This window comes from Panthera onca, chromosome Y (genome assembly GCF_046562875.1).
Source record: "Panthera onca isolate mPanOnc1 chromosome Y, mPanOnc1 haplotype 2, whole genome shotgun sequence".
Lineage (NCBI taxonomy): Eukaryota > Metazoa > Chordata > Mammalia > Carnivora > Felidae > Panthera > Panthera onca.
This window is the reverse complement of record NC_138358.1, coordinates 26,041,846-26,062,099: the sequence shown is the minus strand read 5'-3', so window position 1 is coordinate 26,062,099 and position 20,254 is coordinate 26,041,846. Positions and strand designations below refer to the sequence as shown.

The 20,254-nt window shown below is 51.6% G+C and overlaps 1 protein-coding gene and 1 non-coding gene across 4 annotated transcripts in view; one reads left to right on the top strand and one right to left on the bottom strand.

Annotated features, from left to right (window-relative positions):
- Positions 1 to 20,254, bottom strand: part of LOC145714926 (pseudouridine-5'-phosphatase-like) — a 292,524-nt gene that overhangs the window by 253,166 nt on the left and 19,104 nt on the right. For all 3 annotated transcript variants that reach the window (XR_014137061.1, XR_014137062.1, XM_081794455.1), the window contains exon 2: positions 81 to 299. Coding sequence is in view for 1 of the 3 variants with exons in the window: in XM_081794455.1 (XP_081650581.1) it covers positions 81 to 299 (219 nt within the window). In the remaining 2 variants the exon portion in view is untranslated. The remainder of the gene's footprint in view (positions 1 to 80; positions 300 to 20,254) is intronic.
- On the top strand, positions 19,995 to 20,078 carry TRNAR-UCG (transfer RNA arginine (anticodon UCG)). Its single transcript has one exon. It is a non-coding gene; the product is annotated as a tRNA-Arg (tRNA).

Sequence of the window (20,254 nt, the reverse complement as noted above, 5' to 3'; positions counted from 1 at the left end):
TGCACTGGCCGCCGTCTGTGACTTACAAGGACACCGCGAACGCGCACGCATGTAACCCCGTAGCTGGGAGGGGGCGGTACCTGGCATGAGGGCGGCCGTGGAGAACACCTCTTTCAACTTCGTCTGGCTTTCGTCCAGCAGCTCCTCTTTGGTCATCGGCAGCTGCAGGACGTCTATTATGATCTGTGCCGCCTCTGATGCCTTCTTTCCCATAACAAGGGACTTGACGTCCCAACTGTATTTCTTTCCGTAGCGATCACATATTTCTTGGAACACCACCGAATACAGCCGTTCGGTATCTGCAGGAACAAAGACACGGCAATGCTTAGGGTGCGTGCTGCGTGAACACGGACCCTATCAGATAAGCACGTGGGGTGCAGTATAGGCCAGCGGTGTGGAGTGATACGGGAGTGCTGGAAACCGCACAGGTCATGCCGCGGGAGCAACGGCCTGGCTGCCTGCTGTCTGTTTGCTGGAGCGTCTTTGCAGCCGTGATCTGGAAAGTGACAACACGGGAACGGACGTAAGCCCTCGTTGTGGTTAAAGGGTCTCCGACATAAACGTGCGTGTATTTGAGCTGAAATGTGCACATGGGTGGTGACATCTGTGTGCCATCACGTGACACCGTCCCTGGGACAGAAGCTGCCTCTAGAGGGCAGAACATGACGGTTGTGTGAACGGCCCTCTGCGGGGGGGGGGGGGGGGGGGGACACATCCACTGTCCCTGGGTCTGTCCTCACTGCAGGGGCGCCTGGCCATGGGGGCCACTGAGAAGCTCCCGCATGAGAACGGAACAGCCTGTACAGGCCTGTGTTTCCCCTCCTTTCTCACACTGCACGTCTCAGCGCTTCTGACGCCTGCTGTGTGCGTGGGTGTGGACGGGGTCTTTCCCACAGCACACAAGTCCGTGACACCAGCCGGGATCCCACAGTTCAACTCAATTCGGACAGCGTATACAGAGGCAGGTCCCACAGGTAACGGGCAGTCCCAAAGTGCAAGGACACAACAGCTCACACCAGTCAGACTGGCTGTCACCAAAAATGTTAACAAGCGTTGGTGAAGATGTGGAGAAAACAGAACCCTCGTGCACCGTTGGTGGGAATGCAAACTGGTGCAGCCACTGTGGAAAACAGTATGGAGGTTCTTAAAAAAGAACAGGATGTCTACACAGTCCAGCAATCCTACTTGTGAGTATTAATCTGAAAAAATAAAAACGCTAGTTCAAAACAACATCTGTACCCCTATGTTCAGTGCAGCGTTATTTACAACAGCCAAGATACAGAAGCAGCCTAAGTGCCCATCTGTATCTGAATGGGTAGAGATGTGGCATATATAACAAAATACTTCCTGGCCATCAAAAAGGAGGAGGAGGAGGAGGAGGAGGAGGAGGAAGAGGAGGAGGAAGAGGAGGAGGAGGGGAAGGAGGAGGAGAAAGAGAAGAAGAAGGAGAAGAAAACCAAGAAGAGGGGTGCCTGGGTGGCTCAGTCGGTGAAGCGGCCGACTTCAGCTCAGGTCATGATCTCACTGTTCGTGGGTTCAAGCCCCTTGTCGGGCTCTGTGCTGACAGCTCAGAGCCTGGAGCCTGTTTCAGATTCTGTGTCCCTCTCTCTCTCTGCCCCTCCCCTGCTCACACTCTTGTCTCTCTCTCTCTCTCTCAAAAATAAACACTAAAAAATTAACCAAAAAAAAGAAATCTTGCCATTTGCAAAAACACAGACAGACTACATGGTGTTATGCAAAGTCAGACAAAGACAGATATTATAGAATTTCCTTTATATGTGGAATTTCGGAAAGAGAAAAGAAAACAAAGGAAACAGACTCTTAAATACAGAGGACAGAGGGGCGCCTGGCTGGATCAGTCAGTTAAGGGTCTGCCTGCTGATTTCAGCTCAGGTCATGATCTCACAGTTCATGGGATTGAGCCCTGCGTCAGGCACTGTGCCCACAGCGCACAGCCTGCTTGGGATTCTCTCTGTCTCTGCCTGACTGTGCCCTGCTGTCTGTCTCTCTCTCCAAATAAATAAATATTTACAAAAATTTAAATACAGAGAACTGGTAGTCACCAGCGGGGAGGTGGGTGGAGCGAAACAGATGAAGAGGGTTCAGAGGTAGAAAGTTCAGTTATGAGATAGGCAAGTGGTCCCACATGGGGAATACAGTCAAACATCGTGTAATAACTGCATGGTGATAGATGGAAACCGCACCTATCGTGGGGATCATTTTGTAATAGATAAAAATATAGAATCACTATGATGTACACCTGAAACTAACAGGACAGACGTTGTGCATTCAACCGAAACTAACAGGACATTGTGTACTGGTTGTATTTAAAAGAGAAGGGGCTCAGTCCCACAAGCCTGTCCCCAACCCCGACCTCAACGCCAATCCCAGGTCTCTGTGGTCACCTGTGCTTCCGACCAAGCTGCTATAGATGGGAGGGTCCCATGAGCCCCTCTTGGGTTCCACTGATTTGCTCCCAGAGCTCAGGAAAACAGTTTACTTACTGCTCCCCGGCGTATTGTAAAAGGATATGACAAAGGACACATAGGAACATCCACAAGGAACAGATGTGTAGGGCCAGGTGTGCAGGGAAGGGCGTGGAGCTCCCCCCGTCCTCCAGTGTGCCATTCTCCTGGCCCCTTGACGTGCTCTACAGTCAGGAAGCTCTCAGGACATGCGTAATCGGGATTGAGGTGAAGCCTTTGTGACGGACGCATGAGGTTATCAACCCCTCTGCCAGCCCTGGTCCCCTGACTACACGATGGGGATGCAATCAAAGCTCCGAGGTTGCCAGCGTGGGTTGGACTTTCTGCTGACTAGCCTCCCATGCAGGAGCCCACCCAGGATTGTCTCCATAGAGCAGAAGATGCTCCTGTCACCCAGGGAACAACAAGGAATGTAGGAGCTGTGTGAGGAAGCAGGCTCAGAGAGCAAACACTAGACACAAAGATGCTCCAGGGGCACCTGGGTGGCTCAGTCGGTTGGGCGTCCGACTTCGGCTCAGGTCATGATCTCACGGTTCATGGAGTTCAAGCCCCACATCGGGCTCTGTGCTGACAGCTCGGAGCCTGGAGCCTGCTTCCGATTCTGTCTCCTCTCTCTGCCCCTCCCCTGCTGGTGCTCTGTCTCTCCAAAATAAATAAACATTTTTAAAAATTTAAAGAACGAAGATACACCTAGTGATCTTATTAGTTAGGACGTTTCGGGGGCTTTAGAAACCCAGTGCCTGTACCTGGGAGCAGAGACCAGTGCATCTATTTCCCATTATTTCACGAGGCTGTATCATGTCATGGTGAAAGGCCACTCCGGGAATTGGATCCTGGTTGGGGAGTTTTTACCAGTAAAGCCTCAGACAACTGAGTTAGCATCCCGGGGCCTCTTGAGGTTAACAAGCGTTGAATTGTATGACTGGTAATAATTATAGTGTTACCGCTAACACGTACTATGTTGTAAATTAGACACAGCATGATAAATGGTACCTGCTCCATTTATACTTATCTACGCTTACGTCCTTACATGTTGAATAATTGCATAGTGTTAATAGTAGCGATACTAGGTGCGCCCGGGGGGGCTCAGTCGGTTGAGCGTCAGGCTTCGGCCCAGGTCATGATCTGGTGGTTCATGAGTTCGAGCCCTGCATCAGGCTCTGTGCGGACAGCTCGGGGTCTGGAACCTGCTTTGGATTCTGTGTCTCCCTCTCTCGCTGCCCTTCCCCCACTCCAGCTCTGTCTCTCTCTCAAAAACACACAAACACTTAAAAAAAAGCCAACACTATCTGCGTCTCAGGGAGGGCTCCTTAATGCTGGAGCGTCATCCCTGTGTCCAGTGTGGACCCGGGTAGAAAGGTCAGGTCGCTGAAAGGCCAGCTAACGCCTCCGCGGCCTGCCGGAACACAGCATTTCCGGTGCACGGTGGCCCCCGCGATCTCATGAACGTCTGGCAAAGGCAAGCCAGACGTTGGAGGAGCAGGGACGCCACAGGCGGCTGCGTGCGTTCTGGAGACGCTGAGCCCAGGTGCCCAGAGGAAAGCAGAGTTTGCGAGGAGGCCTACAGAGCACCTCGTCATCTGCTTGGGAGCCAGCATCTGCAAACCTAGCACCCGCAGCGGTGAGGAAAATGGGGAGGGGGAGACGTCTGTGCGTGGCCGTGCTGGAACGCAGGACTCAATACACACATCTAGACCTAGGTACGTTCACACGCGTGTGCACGTACGCGCACCCAGCTGTACACACGTCTTGACATACGTACCTTCGCGCGCGTGTTCACGTATGCGCGCCCAGCTGTACACACGTCTAGACATACATACGTTCACACGCCTAGACGTACGTACGTTCGCGCGCATGTTCACGTACACGCGCCCAGCCGTACACACATTTAGATGTACATACATTCGCACGCATGTGCACGCACACGTACGCGCGCCCAGCCGTACACACGTCTAGGCGTACATTCACACGTGTGTGCACACACACGTACGCGCTACCAGCCGTACACACGTCTAGACGGATGTACATTCGCACACGTGTTCACCCACACGTACGCGCGCCCAGCCGTACACACGTCTTGACGTACGTACCTTCGCACGCGTGTTCACGTATGCGCGCCCAGCTGTACACACGTCTAGACATACATACGTTCACACGCCTAGACATACGTACGTACACGCGCCCAGCCGTACACGTGTCTAGACGTACGTACGTTCACACGCGTGTTCACGCACACGTACGCGCGCCCAGCCGTACACACGTCTAGACGTACATTCGCACGTGTGTGCACACACGTACGCACGCCCAGCCGTACACACGTCTAGACGTACATTCGCACGCATGTTCACGTACACGTACGCGCGCCCAGCCGTACACACATCTAGACGTACATACGTTCACACGCGTGTTCACGTACGCGCGCTCAGCCGTACACACCTCTTGACGTACCTACGTTCGCGCGCGTGTTCACGTACAAGTACACGCACAGCCGTACACGTGTCTAGACGTACGTACGTTCGCACGCCTGTTCACGCACACGTACACGCGCACAGCCGTGTTCAAACGCGAGGCTGCGCAGGAGAGAAGAAGGGGCAGAACCCGGGCAGAAAGATGCAGGTCCTGCTCTGGGGCGTCTGGGTAAAGCAAGTGGATGACGATGAAGAGGAGAGCGCGGAGGAAATAATAATCCCCAAGCCAGAAACGACACGGTGGCCTCCGAAAACGCTTTCAGCAGTGTGCACTTAAAGCCACGTGTCAGAGCTTTTAACTCACAAGACGCCGAGCTGCGGGATTACCTATCTGTAGGGGGCTGGGCAGACCACTCTTGTTCACAGTTTGGACAAAATCATCCCAAAGTCCGGGTGAAGAAGCGAGGCTCTAAACAAGTCATTAGAGTCCTCACATCCGAGCCTGCCTTCGCTGGCTCATGACACCGGGCTTCCAAGCAAAGGGACGGTGTTCTGAAAGGGGAAAGAAACCCCTCAAAGGAGCATAAAAAGCAGCAGGGCAAGTGTCAGGTGCGTGAGCTCTGCTGTGCACAAGCGAGCCCGGGCCAACGCGTTCAACTCACGCGTATGTTATTTTTCGGGAGCACAGCACCGTAACGCGTTACAGCCGCAGAAGTTGCTGCCCAACTGAGGAGTGTGGGAAAAGCGTGCTTCGCAAAGCACAAACCGCCCTTTCTGCGCAAGACAGAGCCCAGAGCCTGGGCACCACTGCTGGGCACGGGCTGCAGGTGAGGCCATCAGCTGAGCGGTGACAGGTGGGCTTCAGACCAGAGACCGGAACCCGGCAAACGGGCGCAGTGGCCAGAAGGCGGGTGTCATCGCAGACAGCGGGCTGCCCTCCCCGGGACACATTCAAGCCTAAATTCACAGAGCTGCATGCAGCTGAAGGCGTGTCTACACCTCACGTGCAGCAAGTCTGGCGTGGAGACCCTGCTGGCCTGCACGGGGGTCTCTGACACCAAGGTTCTGCGCTGGTAACGTGGTCACTGTCATCTTTTCATCCCTGAGAATGTATTTACATGTTTGCCGGCTCGACCCCTGGCTCCCAGAGGACGGTGACGCTTTGCATTTTACCCCATAAAGAGACGCCCCATAAAGGGTGTCTCTCCACGTCTCCGACGCAGGGAGCTGCACCCCAGCCTGCAAACGAGCACCTAATTCCAGTTTTAGAACAAGAACTTGCACTGCTTCATAGCAAAACACCTTAACCCATGTGTCACGGACGAGCATGCTGAGCCCTGATTTCTCCGCCCACCCCCGTTGTCGTTTCCAGCCCACAGCTGGAATGAAGTATTGGGAGAAATTGTGGAGATCAGCAATCTCAAAGTTGAGCAGTAAAGTCCCAGCTCGGCCACATGTTAGCTGCCAGTCCTGGGACGGGTCTCTTAGCCTTCCAGACTTGTAGTGTCTTCCCCAGGGAGCGGTGGCACACTGCCAGGGCTGGCCTGCGGGGCTGGGTGTGACAAGACTCCCGCTGTGGGAGGTCCCTGGGTTTCAGACCCCGCCCTGGACGTCACAAGTCAGTGAAATCTTCTAACAGGTGCTCAGCCGTTGGCTGGTCCTCGGGTTACCGACCTGAAGAATGGGGATGGTAAGGGGGATGGTTGCGTCACTCAAGTACAATAGTCCATGCTGAGCTGTGAGTGCAGTGGCTGGCTGGGCAAACTCCAGCATCATCGTCTGGAACCCCCTTGGGGGTGGGGGTGGGGGACACCTGCCTGGCACCTGCGTGTCTGAGTTCCGAGACCACAAGAGCTGCTTTCTCTGCACGGCAAGACCTCTTTAATCTGAGAAGCCACACTGCCTCCTGCAAAATATTTTACATAATAACAAAACACCAAACCACTAAGTATCTGCAGTGCACTTACAAGACGGTGACACCTTCCTCCAGGCATATGGAGCCAGCTTCATACACCTGTTAAGTACCTGCCCGGCTGGGTACACAAACATGAGCCCTCACGTACAATCGCTTCATCCATACGCTTCTGCAGTGAAAAGTCTGCATTTAGCAGCAAAACCTGACCTGGACTGGCACGAGGGGTGGGGGGACTGTTTATTGTTTATCACAGTGCGAATATTCACACACTTCTCTATAGAAACACCTGTGGGTTTGCTCACGGGTCCTGCCCCAGACACTGCCGTACGAGAGCGTGTATCTCACGGAACATGTGCATTGTAATGTTTTTAAATTTTTTTTTTTTCTTAACATTTATTTATTTTTGAGACAGAGAGAGACAGAGCAGGAACAGGGGAGGGGCAGAGAGAGAGGGAGACACAGAATCTGAAACAGGCTCCAGGCTCTGAGCTGTCAGCACAGAGCCCGACGCGGGGCTCGAACTCACGGACCGCGACATCGTGACCTGAGCCGAAGTCGGATGCTTAACCAACCGAGCCACCCAGGCGCCCCTGTAATGTTTTTTAACACCGGTAACTTAAAAACCGAGATACGACTGACTCCACGAGTTTCGGAAAAGGGATTCTGACCCACATCGATTACTGCTTGCCAGGCAGTCATACCTTGCATACCCTGAACACTACAACAAAGCCACATAATGCTTTTTCCAGACTTCATGTGTCTCCAGAATAGTCATACTTTGATGATTTCCAATTACAAAAAGGGGGCAGGGGGTGATCAACAGCCAGTGATTTGTGTGATATGACAGATAGGTGGGTGTCCTGAAGATATGAATACCTTTTCAGATGGGAGAGCCCAGCCTCACTGAAGACGAAATGGTCCCAATCGGAAGACGGGAGGACTGAGGAACTGCAGCAGTGTTTCTGAATGCAGAGGACGGTATGCATTTTAACAGTGACACAGCTTTAATGACAAACACTCAGCGTACGATGCCATTTGATGTAAGTGGACGTGTCCTCTTCCTGAGCTGTTTTGATAGCATGTTGGAGGTGATCTGTAGTTGATGACCAGATATTCTGGAGAGTCAGAAATTGGGGGCGGGCCCTGCAGGGTGAGTTTTAGAAGGCACCCCCGGGGAAGTCGCGACTGTGCTAGAGTGGAAAGCCACAGAGCTGACGTACTGTTTTTACTGAAGCCCCGTGCTTTACAAAGCCGCTGATTTTAAAAACGGCTCACCTTTGAGGCGACTGGTTGGCTCAGTCGGTCAAGCATCCGACTTTGGCTCAGGTCATGATCTCACGATTCTGCAGTTCGAGCCCCGTGGAGGGCTCAGAGGCTGGAGCCTGCTTTGGATTCTGTGTCTTCCTCTCTCTGTCTGCCCCTCCCGTGCTCACACTTTGTCTCTCTTTCTCCCTCAAAAATAAACATTAAAAAAAAAATTTTTAATGGAATACCTTTAAGAAAAGCTTAACTTCAATAATGACATATATAGATTTATTAGTAGAAATTAAGGGGGAAAAATCAGTTATAACCTTAACCCTAACGTTTACATTTCCTCTCTATAGTATACTATTGCTACTTAAACCTTCCTTTCTTTTCCTATTCCTCTGACAACAGATGAGATCTATGTGAATATGTTTTTAGTGAGAGCAAGAGTTTTTAAATAAGAAGCAAATGAATATGCCCCATTCTTTCCAAAGTCAACAGCAGCAAATGAGTCCAACTAATTAGAGTTGTCGGTTAATCGGAGTTAATTGGGCACCAGCAGAGGGGAGAGGAGACGGCCAGGGGACCGTGCACAGCACAGTTTCACAGGGCAAGGGCGCACCTCCTTTGAAAGGACATCTAACAAGCTACTGTTTCTTTTCAAGAATAAAAATATGGGCAGCTTAGTGGAACATACTCTACTGAAAGAAGGAGTTAAGTGGCTCATTTTTCTCTTAACTGGCAACCAAGAAAACAATGTCTAGCACTGAGACCAGCAAACATGAAGCCACAGTTGTTGCTGGTGGCCCTGTTTGGAGAACAGCTACTCTCATGCTCGCATCTGGCACACGCATGCCCTCGGGTGGACCTGGTTCCCCCGAGCGAAAGCGTCGGCAGCCCCATGAAGGTCATCGCTGCATAAGAGGAGTCCTTTTCCACAAGTGGACTACTGGGTCAGTGGCACAGCGATCTGAAACCCTGAGCTGTTAACGTCATGGCCTGGAAACACAGTGATTCACAGGGGACAGGAGCTGAGTTATCTGAGAGCGCTGGATGTGGTAGCTAGCTTGCCTTGGGCTTTTCTTGACTTCTTAAGGCAGCCGAGCTTGCTTCATCATTCCTAGAACCCTAAAGGCAAAAGCTGTGCCGTGAGGCCATTGCAGGCAGCAGGTGCTAAGGGCAATTCTCTATGCTGCTGGCACAGGGCACCCGGCCCACGTCCTGCCCACCCTGCTATCATGGGGCTCCAATGGGCTCCGGGCACGCTCCTGCTGGCCCAGCTTGGTCTCAGTCAATCCACTGGCCAGACCAGCCGCCGTGGAGAGTCATGGCCCACGCAAGCCATGTCCTTGCACGGGCCAGCATCTGCTGAGAGCAGCGGTCGCCCTAGGCGTAGCAGGAAGGCACTGTCACCTGGAGGGCGACCAAGAAAGTGTGAAAACACCACTCTCACGGACTTGGCGAGGGAAGGAAGGAAGAGGCACTCCTGCAGTTTCAAAGTCCTGAAGGACAAAGGGAAGTGTGGAAGCCAATGAAGACCCTTGGATGAGACCGAGCAGGGGTGGCTCACTCAGAGCTGGGCACAGGGAAGCTGCAGGGGGGAGGAGGCAGAGCAGGGGGGTCTATGCAGAAGCAGGGCAGGCTATGTGACGGGTCTGGGGGGCACATCTGGCCTTTGGGGTTGGTCCTGTGCTGAAAACTGGCGGTCAGCGAGGACAGAGTGGTGGGGACCAGTGACTTCCACAGAGGGCGTGCTCTGGCCCCCAGGAAAGCTGCCGGGGACGCTGAGGGCCGGGGCTCTGCCGTCACATTCGTCCCGGGCAGTGTCGGCACCCTGCTGTCCTATGCGTAAGGTGGCAGTTAGCTGCCTGCCATTTCGTTCTTGCTCAGTATCCCCCAGGCTGCTGTCGTCTGCCCCTGGACCGTCACCCACGATGGAGAAGGAAGAACGGGCAACCGCGAGGGGGCAGGTATCTCCACCTTAAGTCCACAAGATACCCACGTGGAAAGCCACCTGGTGAGCTGCAAAGGGGTGGGAGCCGTGCCGGCTGGCCCCAGACATTCAAGTCCCATTAAAGGAAACAGTCACCGAGCCAGTCAAAAATCGGGGACCACGGGCCCTACGTGGCTGCCGACAGCCTGCCCTCACATGTCATCCTGGATACCCGGCAATCCACAAGCAAACCTCTACCACGTTCCCGGGCAGGCGGTGGGGCCACACGCACTGCCTAGCGCTGTTCACCTCGCTCCCTAGAGCACCTCTTCACACAGGAACTCCTCTGAGCCCTGCGTTGGTCGCGGCCCTTCGGAGGGAAATACCCCACCGTCTGCACAGCAACAAGGACCCTGTACGAGGGTGAGGAAGCGTTCACGAGGGACTGCGACAGTCAGGACACAAGGTGGCGTAAAGACGTGCGGCACTGACGCGGGCTTGCACGCACACGGATTCACGTCTGAGCCTCTGCCCAGTAACCCCATTCACACATGCGCTCTTACCCTGCTGTGCACTGTGGGGATGGACCTTTGTGGGAAACGCTCCAGCACAGGACGCTGGGTCCAAACAAAAGCCAGGGGGTAGGAAAGGCGCCTAACAGTCCAAAGGGAAAAAAAAAGAAAAGAAACTTTGTAAAAATCCGCTGCAGTGGAGGGGGGGCACCTGGGTGGCTCCGTCAGTCAAGCGTCTGACTCTTGGTTTCGCTCAGGTCAGGATCTCACGGTTCGTGAGTTCCAGCACAACGGGCTCTGCACAGATGTCACTGAGCTTGCTTCTGATTTTCTCTCTCCGTCCCTCCCGATTCTCTCTCTTTCAAAATTAATAAATAAGCTTAAAAAAAAAAATCTAGTGCAGCACAAAGCACAGACAGAAACAATGTTCTTTCAGGATTCCCACAAATCTTTACAGAAATCTTCCATTAAAAAACAGCAGGTTACAAACCACAATAAGCTACAAAACTACCTTGTTTCATATTTAGTTGTAGTGTTGGCTTGTTTTGCTTAATTACGTGTGACCCAAAAGTATTACTTGCTCACTGCTCCTCGCGGCCCCCCCCCCCCAGCTATTATTTTCATTTATGCTTTGCATACCATGGAGAAAAAAAAGAAAAAAACAAAACTGTAATGATATACAGGAGAACCCAAAGCAACGTAAAATTGATTTTTTTCCTCCAAATTAAAAGTAAGCCAAAGTTTCAAATGACTGAGCACAGAGGTTCTTCTGGACCAAATATTTATAAATTGGAAACATCTTTTGTTATAAAGATACGTATGACATGCAACACTCAACAGAATCCTACATGAACAATCTTAAGAACCAGACATCGATCTTCGGAATACAGAAAGGGCATATGCTTGAAATGCAATCGATTTGATTAAGCAAATATTTATTGGGCACCTACTATGTGATAGGACCTCAGAAAAACGTGATAACTGAGGCCAAAACAGTCCCTGCTATAAGTGAAATAAACCTGTGATGAGAACCAAACGGCTCATTAATGCCTGTTGAACAAACAAAGGAGCAGTCAAACACCCGCAAAGGTAGGGGAAACTTTGCAAAAAGAATGAGAAAATGCCAGTATATAAATCTGAGTATTTCTCAAGACCTACTGAAATACTGCCCTCGGCCAACGGCAATGACCTGGTAGCCAAGAAAGGTCGTCTGAGAGCAGCAAGCAGAGGTTAGCAGCGGGCCTCCTAGCAGTATGGGCAGGAGAAGGAAAACGAGAGCCTGGCAGGAGGGAAATCGAGAGCCTAGGAGGAAGGAAAACGAGAGCGTAGAGGAAGGAAATCGAGAGCCTAGCAGGAACGGAAGTACGGTGATCTGTTCTCCAGCCAAGACTGCAGGTTCCTACAGGCCGAGGGCAGTTAAACACTCTCTCCCGCGTCCACGCTTTCTACAGATGGGAGAGGCTTGCATAGTCTCTGTGGCAGCTAGTTAACCTTTACAAACGAGCCTGCACGTAAAAGGTAGCGCTTCCTTGTGTTTAGGGATGTAAAAGAGGGAAATGAATAATTAACAAGCATGAAATTATGAGTCGTGGTAATTTTTGCTTCATTTTGGAAGCTTGCTTGCCCTAGCAGGCTTAGAGAAAAGTACTTAAGAGTTTTTGATGTATCGCTTCCCGTGGCTATAAGCTATCAGTTTTGAACCGTAAAGGAGTAATAATAACTGTGATTGCTTAAAATAAAGACCAGTAATGATCATTTGTGTGATCCCCTGTGAAGTAAAAACCTTTGATTAGCATTTGGCATGATTCACTGGCATTATCGATTATTCCACTTAGTGTGTATGGGGATTGCTCGAAGGATTTTTTTGTCCCCTGGTAATCCATACTCAACTTCTAAAACTCATTTAAGGGGCGCCTGGGTGGCTCAGTCGCTTGAGCATCCACCTTCAGCTCAGATCATGATCTCCACACTCCGTGAGTTCGAGCACCATGTCGGGCTCCCTGCTGACAGCTCAGAGCCTGGAACCTGGTTCGGATTCTGTGTGGGTATGTCTCTGCCCCTCCCCCGCTCACACTCTGTCTCTCAAAAATAAATTAAAAAATATATAAAAATTATACAAGGACAGTGGGGCGCCTGGGTGGCTCATTCGGTTAAGCGTCCGACTTTGGCTCAGGTCATGATCTCACGGTTTGTGAGTTCGAGCCCCACGTCAGGGTCTGTGCTGACAGCTCAGAGCCTGGAGCCTGCTTTGGATTCTGTGTCTCCCTCTGTCTCTGCCCCTCTCCTGCTCATATTCTGTCTTTCTCTCAAAAATAAATAAACATTAAAAAAAATTCTTTTTTTTAAATATAAATAAATAAATAAATAAATCTCATTTAAAACATGAGCTGGTTCAGAAAATGTTGCTGGATCGCCCATCTACGTATGGAAGTATACCTGTATAATGGTGGAAAAATGAACACGGGTACTAGGATCATAGATCTAAATATAAAACCAAGACTATATAACTTGTACAAGAAAACATAGAAGGACATGTTTGGAATCATAGGTTATATGAGGTTTTCACACAGAGAACACAAAATGCAACCTGCATAGGGGATATGTGGATAAAGGGGCTTTCGCCAAAATTAAAAGACACCACCAGCAAGAAACCAAAAGGCAAGGATATTTACAACACAGACATGCACACACACGACTTGTATCTACGAACCGAACTTACAACTTTTCTGGCACAAGGAACCGAACTTTACAACTTTTCTCGCACAAGGAGCCGAACTTTACAACTTTTCTTGCACAAGGAGCCGAACTTTACAACTTTTCTTGCACAAGGAGCCGAACTTTACAACTTTTCTGGCACAAGGAGCCGAACTTTACAACTTTTCTGGCACAAGGAGCCGAACTTTACAACTTTTCTGGCACAAGGAGCCGAACTTTACAACTTTTCTGGCACAAGGAGCCGAACTTTACAACTTTTCTTGCACAAGGAGCCGAACTTTACAACTTTTCTTGCACAAGGAGCCGAACTTTACAACTTTTCTGGCACAAGGAGCCGAACTTTACAACTTTTCTTGCACAAGGAGCCGAACTTTACAACTTTTCTTGCACAAGGAACCGAACTTTACAACTTTTCTTGCACAAGGAGCCGAACTTTACAACTTTTCTGGCACAAGGAACCGAACTTTACAACTCAATGATGAGCCAAAAACCTGCAGTAGATAGAATAGCAATCCCCCCAAAATGTCTACAACGTTGTCCCCAGAACCTGTGAATATCTCACCTCACAGGCAAAAGGAACTGTGACCCAGCGTGCAGTGTGACCACGTTATGTGCCCTGAGATGGGGAGCTGGTCCTTGATTATGCAGCAGGCGCCAGGTCACCAGAGGGTGTTTATAAGGGGAGGCAGGCGGGTCAGAGTCAGGGAAGGAGGGGTGAGCACAGAACCAGAAGCTGGGAGCGAGGGAGGGTCACAAGGCAAGGCATGCGGGAGGCCTCTAGATTCTCCTCCAGAGAGCCCTGAAGGAGCAGAGCCTGTGAACACCCTGCCAAGACTAATGTTGTACGTCTGGCCTGCAGAAGGGAATGACAACAATTCTGTGTTGTTTCAAGCCAGCAGCCATTAAGTCATTTGTGGTAATTTGTTATAGCACCCGTAGCAAGCTAATACACAACCCAGTATAGAAACAGCTTTGCTGAACAGTGGGGCGGTTTCTGAAAGAGTTGAGTCTCCACCTAAGTAGTAGGAGTGGAAAGGAAAATACAACCCCTGGGTGCCTGCAACAACATGAATGGGTTTTAGGTCAATTACACCCGATGAAGGAAGTCAGACAGGTAATGACACACTGAAACTGGTCCAACCGGGGCCCCTGGGTGGCTCAGTCGGTTAAGCGTCCAAGTCGTCAATTAGCATCAGGTCACGATCTCACGGTTCGGGACATCCAGCCCTGCATGAGGCTCTGCGCTGGCCATGCACCCTACTAGGAACTCTCTCTCTCCTTCTCGCTCTCTGCCCCTCCCCCACTCATGCTCTGTTTCTCTCAAAATAAGTAAACTTAAAGGAAAAAAAAAGCTGATCTAACTGTACCTTTATTATTTTTTTATGTTTATTTTTTTAACTTTTTTTTTCTTTTTTTTTTTTTTTTTTTTTGAGACAGAGAGACAGAGCATGAACGGGGGAGGGTCAGAGAGAGGGAGACACAGAATCTGAAACAGGCTCCAGGCTCCGAGCTGTCAGCACAGAGCCCGACGCGGGGCTCGAACCCACGGACCGTGAAATCATGACCTGAGCCAAAGTCGGCCGCCCAACCGACTGAGCCGCCCAGGCGCCCCTGTTTATTTATTTTTGAGAGCGAGAGACAGAGCATGAACCGGGAAGGGGCAGAGAGAGAGGGAGACACAGAATCCAAAGCAGGCTCCGGGCCCTGAGCTGTCAGCCCAGAGCCCGACGCGGGGCTCGAACCCACAGACCTCAAGGTCATGACCCGAGCTGAAGTCAGACGCCTACCGACTGAGCCACCCAGGCGCCCCTAACTGAACACTTTAAACTACCCATGAAGGCCAATGGGACAAAAGTTTCTTGGAACTTGACTTTCCTTCGTAAAATGCCATCTCTGTGCTGTTGCAGAGAAAGTTTTCCGCGTGCATCCAAACCTCATGGTCCAGTCCTGAAAACACAGGCAGGCTCCAGGAGTGGAGAATCTGCAGCACTGCCGAGAAGAGCATTTCACACATTTGGAAGATCACCCAACACTACACGGCGCTTGCCCTGCGCTTCGGAACTGCCCTGAAAGTGCGGCCGGGGTAGGACGAGCCACATGAATTCAGGTTTCCCTTGAGGAGAACAGACTGACAGCCAGTGCTGGCAGAACAAGGCCACAAAGGGTTCGCGGAGCACAGCGTTCCTCCTGCTGGGGAACAGAGAGGTCCCTGGGGTCGGCCCACGGCCGGCAGGACAAGAATGTGGACGCAACAGGTGACACAGAGATGGTTCTCGGCCAAACGCATACTTGTCTTTTAGAAACCATGACGTGTGTGGCCAAGGAGGAAAGACTTTTAGCAGCGTTGCCTCCTACCTTTGGCCTGGGAAGAAATGCCCTTTGCCAGGATTTCAGGAGGGCAACGAGCTTGCCCTAGGCAAGTCCCAGGTGTCCCTAGGCACCCGCCAGGTCAAGGACAGGGGTCCCCAGGTGGCCAGCGGGTGCAGCCAAGCAACCTTCCAGCGGCGTGACGATCACACAGAGTGTTTCCCACAGAACCCACAGGAGACGCGATGCCCCCCTTTCTGAAGAAGCGTACAACACAGACCAATAGGAGAATTTACTCCCTGCGCCCAGGCCTCCCCTTGTCACTGTGCTCCCCGAGCCTCTGGCATTTCGTCCTGCTCTTTCTCCTGCCCTTGGACAGGTGCCACAGGTCATGGGGAAGGCTGGGTGTGGGTGACGGTGGGGTCTGGAATCAGAGGCAACAGACATACGCAGTGGGTCCTGAGAAACACAGCACAGTGGTGAAGGCCAGAGACAGAGAGGCAGAAGGCAGAGAGGACGGCAGGCTCCGAGCCCTGAGAAACCGCAGGATTACAGACAAATATTTCCTAAAATAGGGGGAAAGTCAGGGAAGGAACTGTGGAAGGTGGCAGTGACAATGAAGTGCTTTTGAAGGTACAAATCTCCCAAACACAGCCTTGGACTCACTCTACAAGGTGTCGACTCCTATCTGATGCCTGATGGTACATTACTGATACGTAAACGCTACTGGCCCAGCTTACAATCAAGAAAAGGAAACGCGTACGTGAATCTGAATAAAATAAATAACAATAAGGAAACGAGACTCACTGTCCAGGACTTACTGCAGGGCAGCGAGCCCGCATACGCACCATCCAGCAATGACACGCAGCCCTGTATGCAATCCCGCGAGCTCCCGTTTGAACACACGGCCTCCGCACATTCCCTTGTCCCGTGTCAGTTCCGGGCACTGGGACTCAAGCAGTGGCTCTCCAGGAGACCCACCCACCCCGGCATCAGCATTATCTGGGCCCTCACAGGAAATGCAAATTCTTGGATCCACCCAGACCCACAGAGCCAGAGAGCCCGGGGCCCACGCTACTTGGGTTTTAACGAGCCCTGTGCAAGAGTTGTGATGCCTGCACAAGGGTTAGAACCTCGGGGCTGAAGTGTCATCAGCATTCACGGTCATGACACAACAGAGAAGGTGTGGCTACCACAATAATTAGTAAGACAGGGTCAATAACTGCTGGCATTTCCCACGGGGTGAGTGGCACTGGAATCTGTGACAGCCGTCCGTGGTATGGACTAGGGGCACGGCATACCCAGCTCTCCGATGGGCACACTGATGCCAGGGCACAGCACCCCGACCACACAGGATGCAGAGAACGGGTCACCTAGTGTCTCCCCTCACTGGGGCTCCTGGGTGCTCCTGGGGACACCTGTTTGTTCTCGCAACAGCTGATGGCTTCCAGCACCCAGATACTCACGTGGGCTGCAAAGTTTCATCGCCTTCCTTAAGCCCAGACGTCCTCCCTGTGCAAACCCAGGCTCGGAGTTTCGCATTTGCCGTTTTGCTCTCTCCTGTTGGAAAGACTGATCTAGAAGCCTGGAGCAGTGACGCTTTGGTGTGTTATTCCCTTCAACTGGAGTTATCCAGCTGAGGGAATTAAGTGAAGGTATTTCCAGACTCTGGACTGAGGTCAGCCAAGGGCTCCCCAAGAAGTGAGTTCTCCCAAAGATTTCTCTTAAGACCTGGAGCAGAGCTCCCCTCATTTGGGCACGGAGGGGGCCATGAGCATACGGAGTCCTCCAGGGACGTTAAGCTCTGCCTTTCCCACAGGGAGTCTGAGGCCCACGCAGGCCGTGCACGCACCGCCCGGGCATCTGGACACAAGGGCCAGGCTGCCCAATGACATAAGCCCATTCTGCCGTGACGCACAGGCAGGGAGAACAGCAGGATGGGGACGGGGAGGGGAGGGGAGGTGTCATCAGCCATGGCTTGTGCAGTGTGCAAAGCGGTCTTTCGGAGCATGGGCGTCCTGTGGGTAAGCAGAGTGGAAGCAGCCAGAAGCTGTGCCCGTGGAGGAGGCGGAATGCATACGGGGACTGTCACACCTGGGGGGCCACAGAGACGTGCATCTGCACGCTGGGGCTGCCGCGTCCTACAGGTGTCGCCTTGTCAAAGTAAAAAGCCTGCTGAAGGGTCAGCTTCCTCACGGGTGCCATAGGGAGAATGCTCCCTGTGACCTCGGGTTGTTTGAGGATGAAATGTGTCAGGTAGGAATTGTCCAGAAGAGAGCACACACTCAACACAGGGTGCTTTTCGAAAGGTCACCTGGGGAAATGAAGCCACAGGCACTTGTCCTAATATGTGCCCAAGACGATGCGTGTGAAAATACAGAATGGCCACTGATGAAAACACAAGTGAAGCAACAGGACCAGAGCATCCTTGAAGGGGCCTTCGCCGGCCCCCAGCTTCCCGAGCTCCCCTCCTGAGCGCCAGGCATCCCTGGGCACCAGAGACCCTGTACCACAGAGCCTGGGGGGTCGTCGTGGCACGCACACGTCATCTTGGACAAGAGCGGGCTCCAGGATGCTTGGAATTATGGGGAAGGTGGGCTGGCAGGGATAACTGAAAAGCAGAGCGAGGGCCTGTGGCCCCCAGGGGTGACGACCTGCCCCATCCGTGACACGGTGAGACTCCTCCCACACAAAGCACCCACAGGTAGGGGGGCCGGCGAAGGCGGGTGTAGGGGAGGATCCAGGCTGCCATCACGACGATGGGACGTGTCCCACTACCCACTAGGAGGGTGTTGTCTCTGCTGTGCTGCGTGAAGGTTCACCCCACAGCCGTGTGATGGCAGTGAGGGGTCAAAAGCCCGCATTGCGTGTGTAAATTCAACAGAGCTACACCATCTTTAAGTGGAGGCATCTAAAGGACGGCCAGTCGTCAGTCCCGCAAATTAAAATGTTTTTACATTCATTCGTACCTACAAGAAGCTGATACACGTAATGAAGAAGAAAGGGTCCAGAAGGATGTTGCGTAACATCGAAATAAGCTCTATGTGCACGTATTTTCTCTCTCCTTTTTCCTTTTGTTTCAACGTTCATTTATTCATTTTGAGACAGAGAGACAGATGGGCAGAGACATAGGGAGCTCACGTGTGGGGGAGGGGCAGAGAGAGAGGGAGACAGAGAATCCCAACCAGGCTGCATGCCATGAGCACTGACCCTGACATGGGGCTCAGACTCACGAACTGTGAGATCGTGACCTGAGCTGAAATCAAGAGTTGGACACTTACCAAACCCCTGACCCATTCAAGTGCCCGGGTTCTCTTTTTAAAAGCATACTTTCAGCGGACTGCATAGAGAAAACAGGCTTTTCACACCAGTTTTTCCCTAGTCCCAGATAGCGATGGCTGCTCCCTGTAGTACGTGTGTTCGTCTCATGTGTCCCAAGTGGAGTCCTTGAGGCAGAATCGGAATCTCAGAATATGCACGTGGCAACGAGAGCCCGGTGTTCCCTGAAGCGGGCACCGCCGTGTTACGGGACGGCAGAGGGGTCGGCCCCGGATTGTGAATGAGAGCCCCAAGCACCACTGAGTGACAGGGCGCAGGACTCAGGGACACAGCCGCGCCTCCGTGCTTGGGGTGAAGTAGAAACACTGCACACGCAGCACGTCTGGACTCTGCTCGCCCACTCGCACACGCAGGACGTCTAACGTAACCGAAGTTTTCTCAGACTGTGTAATGCCCCCTGACCGTGCAGCCCGGGGAAACTCAATCACGGTCTCCAAAAAGACTTCTCCCCACGTCAAACTGATACCATTGCTAGCACGATGAGGTATCTATGTCCCTTCTCCATCAACACTATTGTCAGCTACACCCCAAGAAAAGATCTGACTTGAAGGTGGCCTACAACCCAAAATGACAGATAACTCGTTTTTTGTTTTGCAAACTATTATCAAGTAAGGTTTGGAAATACTTAAACATGCAATACTTTTTCTACCAGAATGTTTGTGTTTTGGCTCGTTATGCAATGGCCAACTCAAAAATTTCTTTGGCAGTTTTAGTAGATTATGCTGAAATTATGCTCAATAGGGATGCTCCAACACTTTTTTATATTCCTTAAAGCAATGGTTCACAAATGTGGGGGAGGGGAGTGAGATTTTACCCACGGGGGTACATAAAAGACAAGATAAATGTGTTTTTGTCTGTAAATCTTTTTTTAAATCCGATTTAAAAGACAGTTACACTAAGCAATGATTATAAATCTCTATTTATGTGCGCATAATGTTGAACGATGAAATTCTCATGACAGTAACAGCACGAAAGAGCGGGGAGAGGATGGAGCCATGTAGGAGCAAAGTTTTGGCATAAGTTTTAGTATATGTGCTGCCGAAGCGAGCACAAGTTTTGGCATAAGTTTTAAGCTAAGCTGGCATTAGTGCAAACTAGGTGGTGACACATTAAGATGTTAACTGTAATTGGGGCGCCTGGGTGGCTCAGTGGTAGAGCGTCTGACTTCGGCTCAGGTCATGATCTCACGGTCCGTGGGTTCGAGCCCCGCGTCGGGCTCTGTGCTGACAGGTCAGTGCCTGGAGCCTGCTTCAGATTCTGGGTCTCCCACTCTCTCTGCCTCTTCCTGTCTCACACTCTATCTAACTCTCTCTCAAAAGTAAATAAACATTAAAAAAATTAAAAAAAAAAAGATGTTAACTGTAATCTTCAGAGCAACCACTAAGAAAATAACT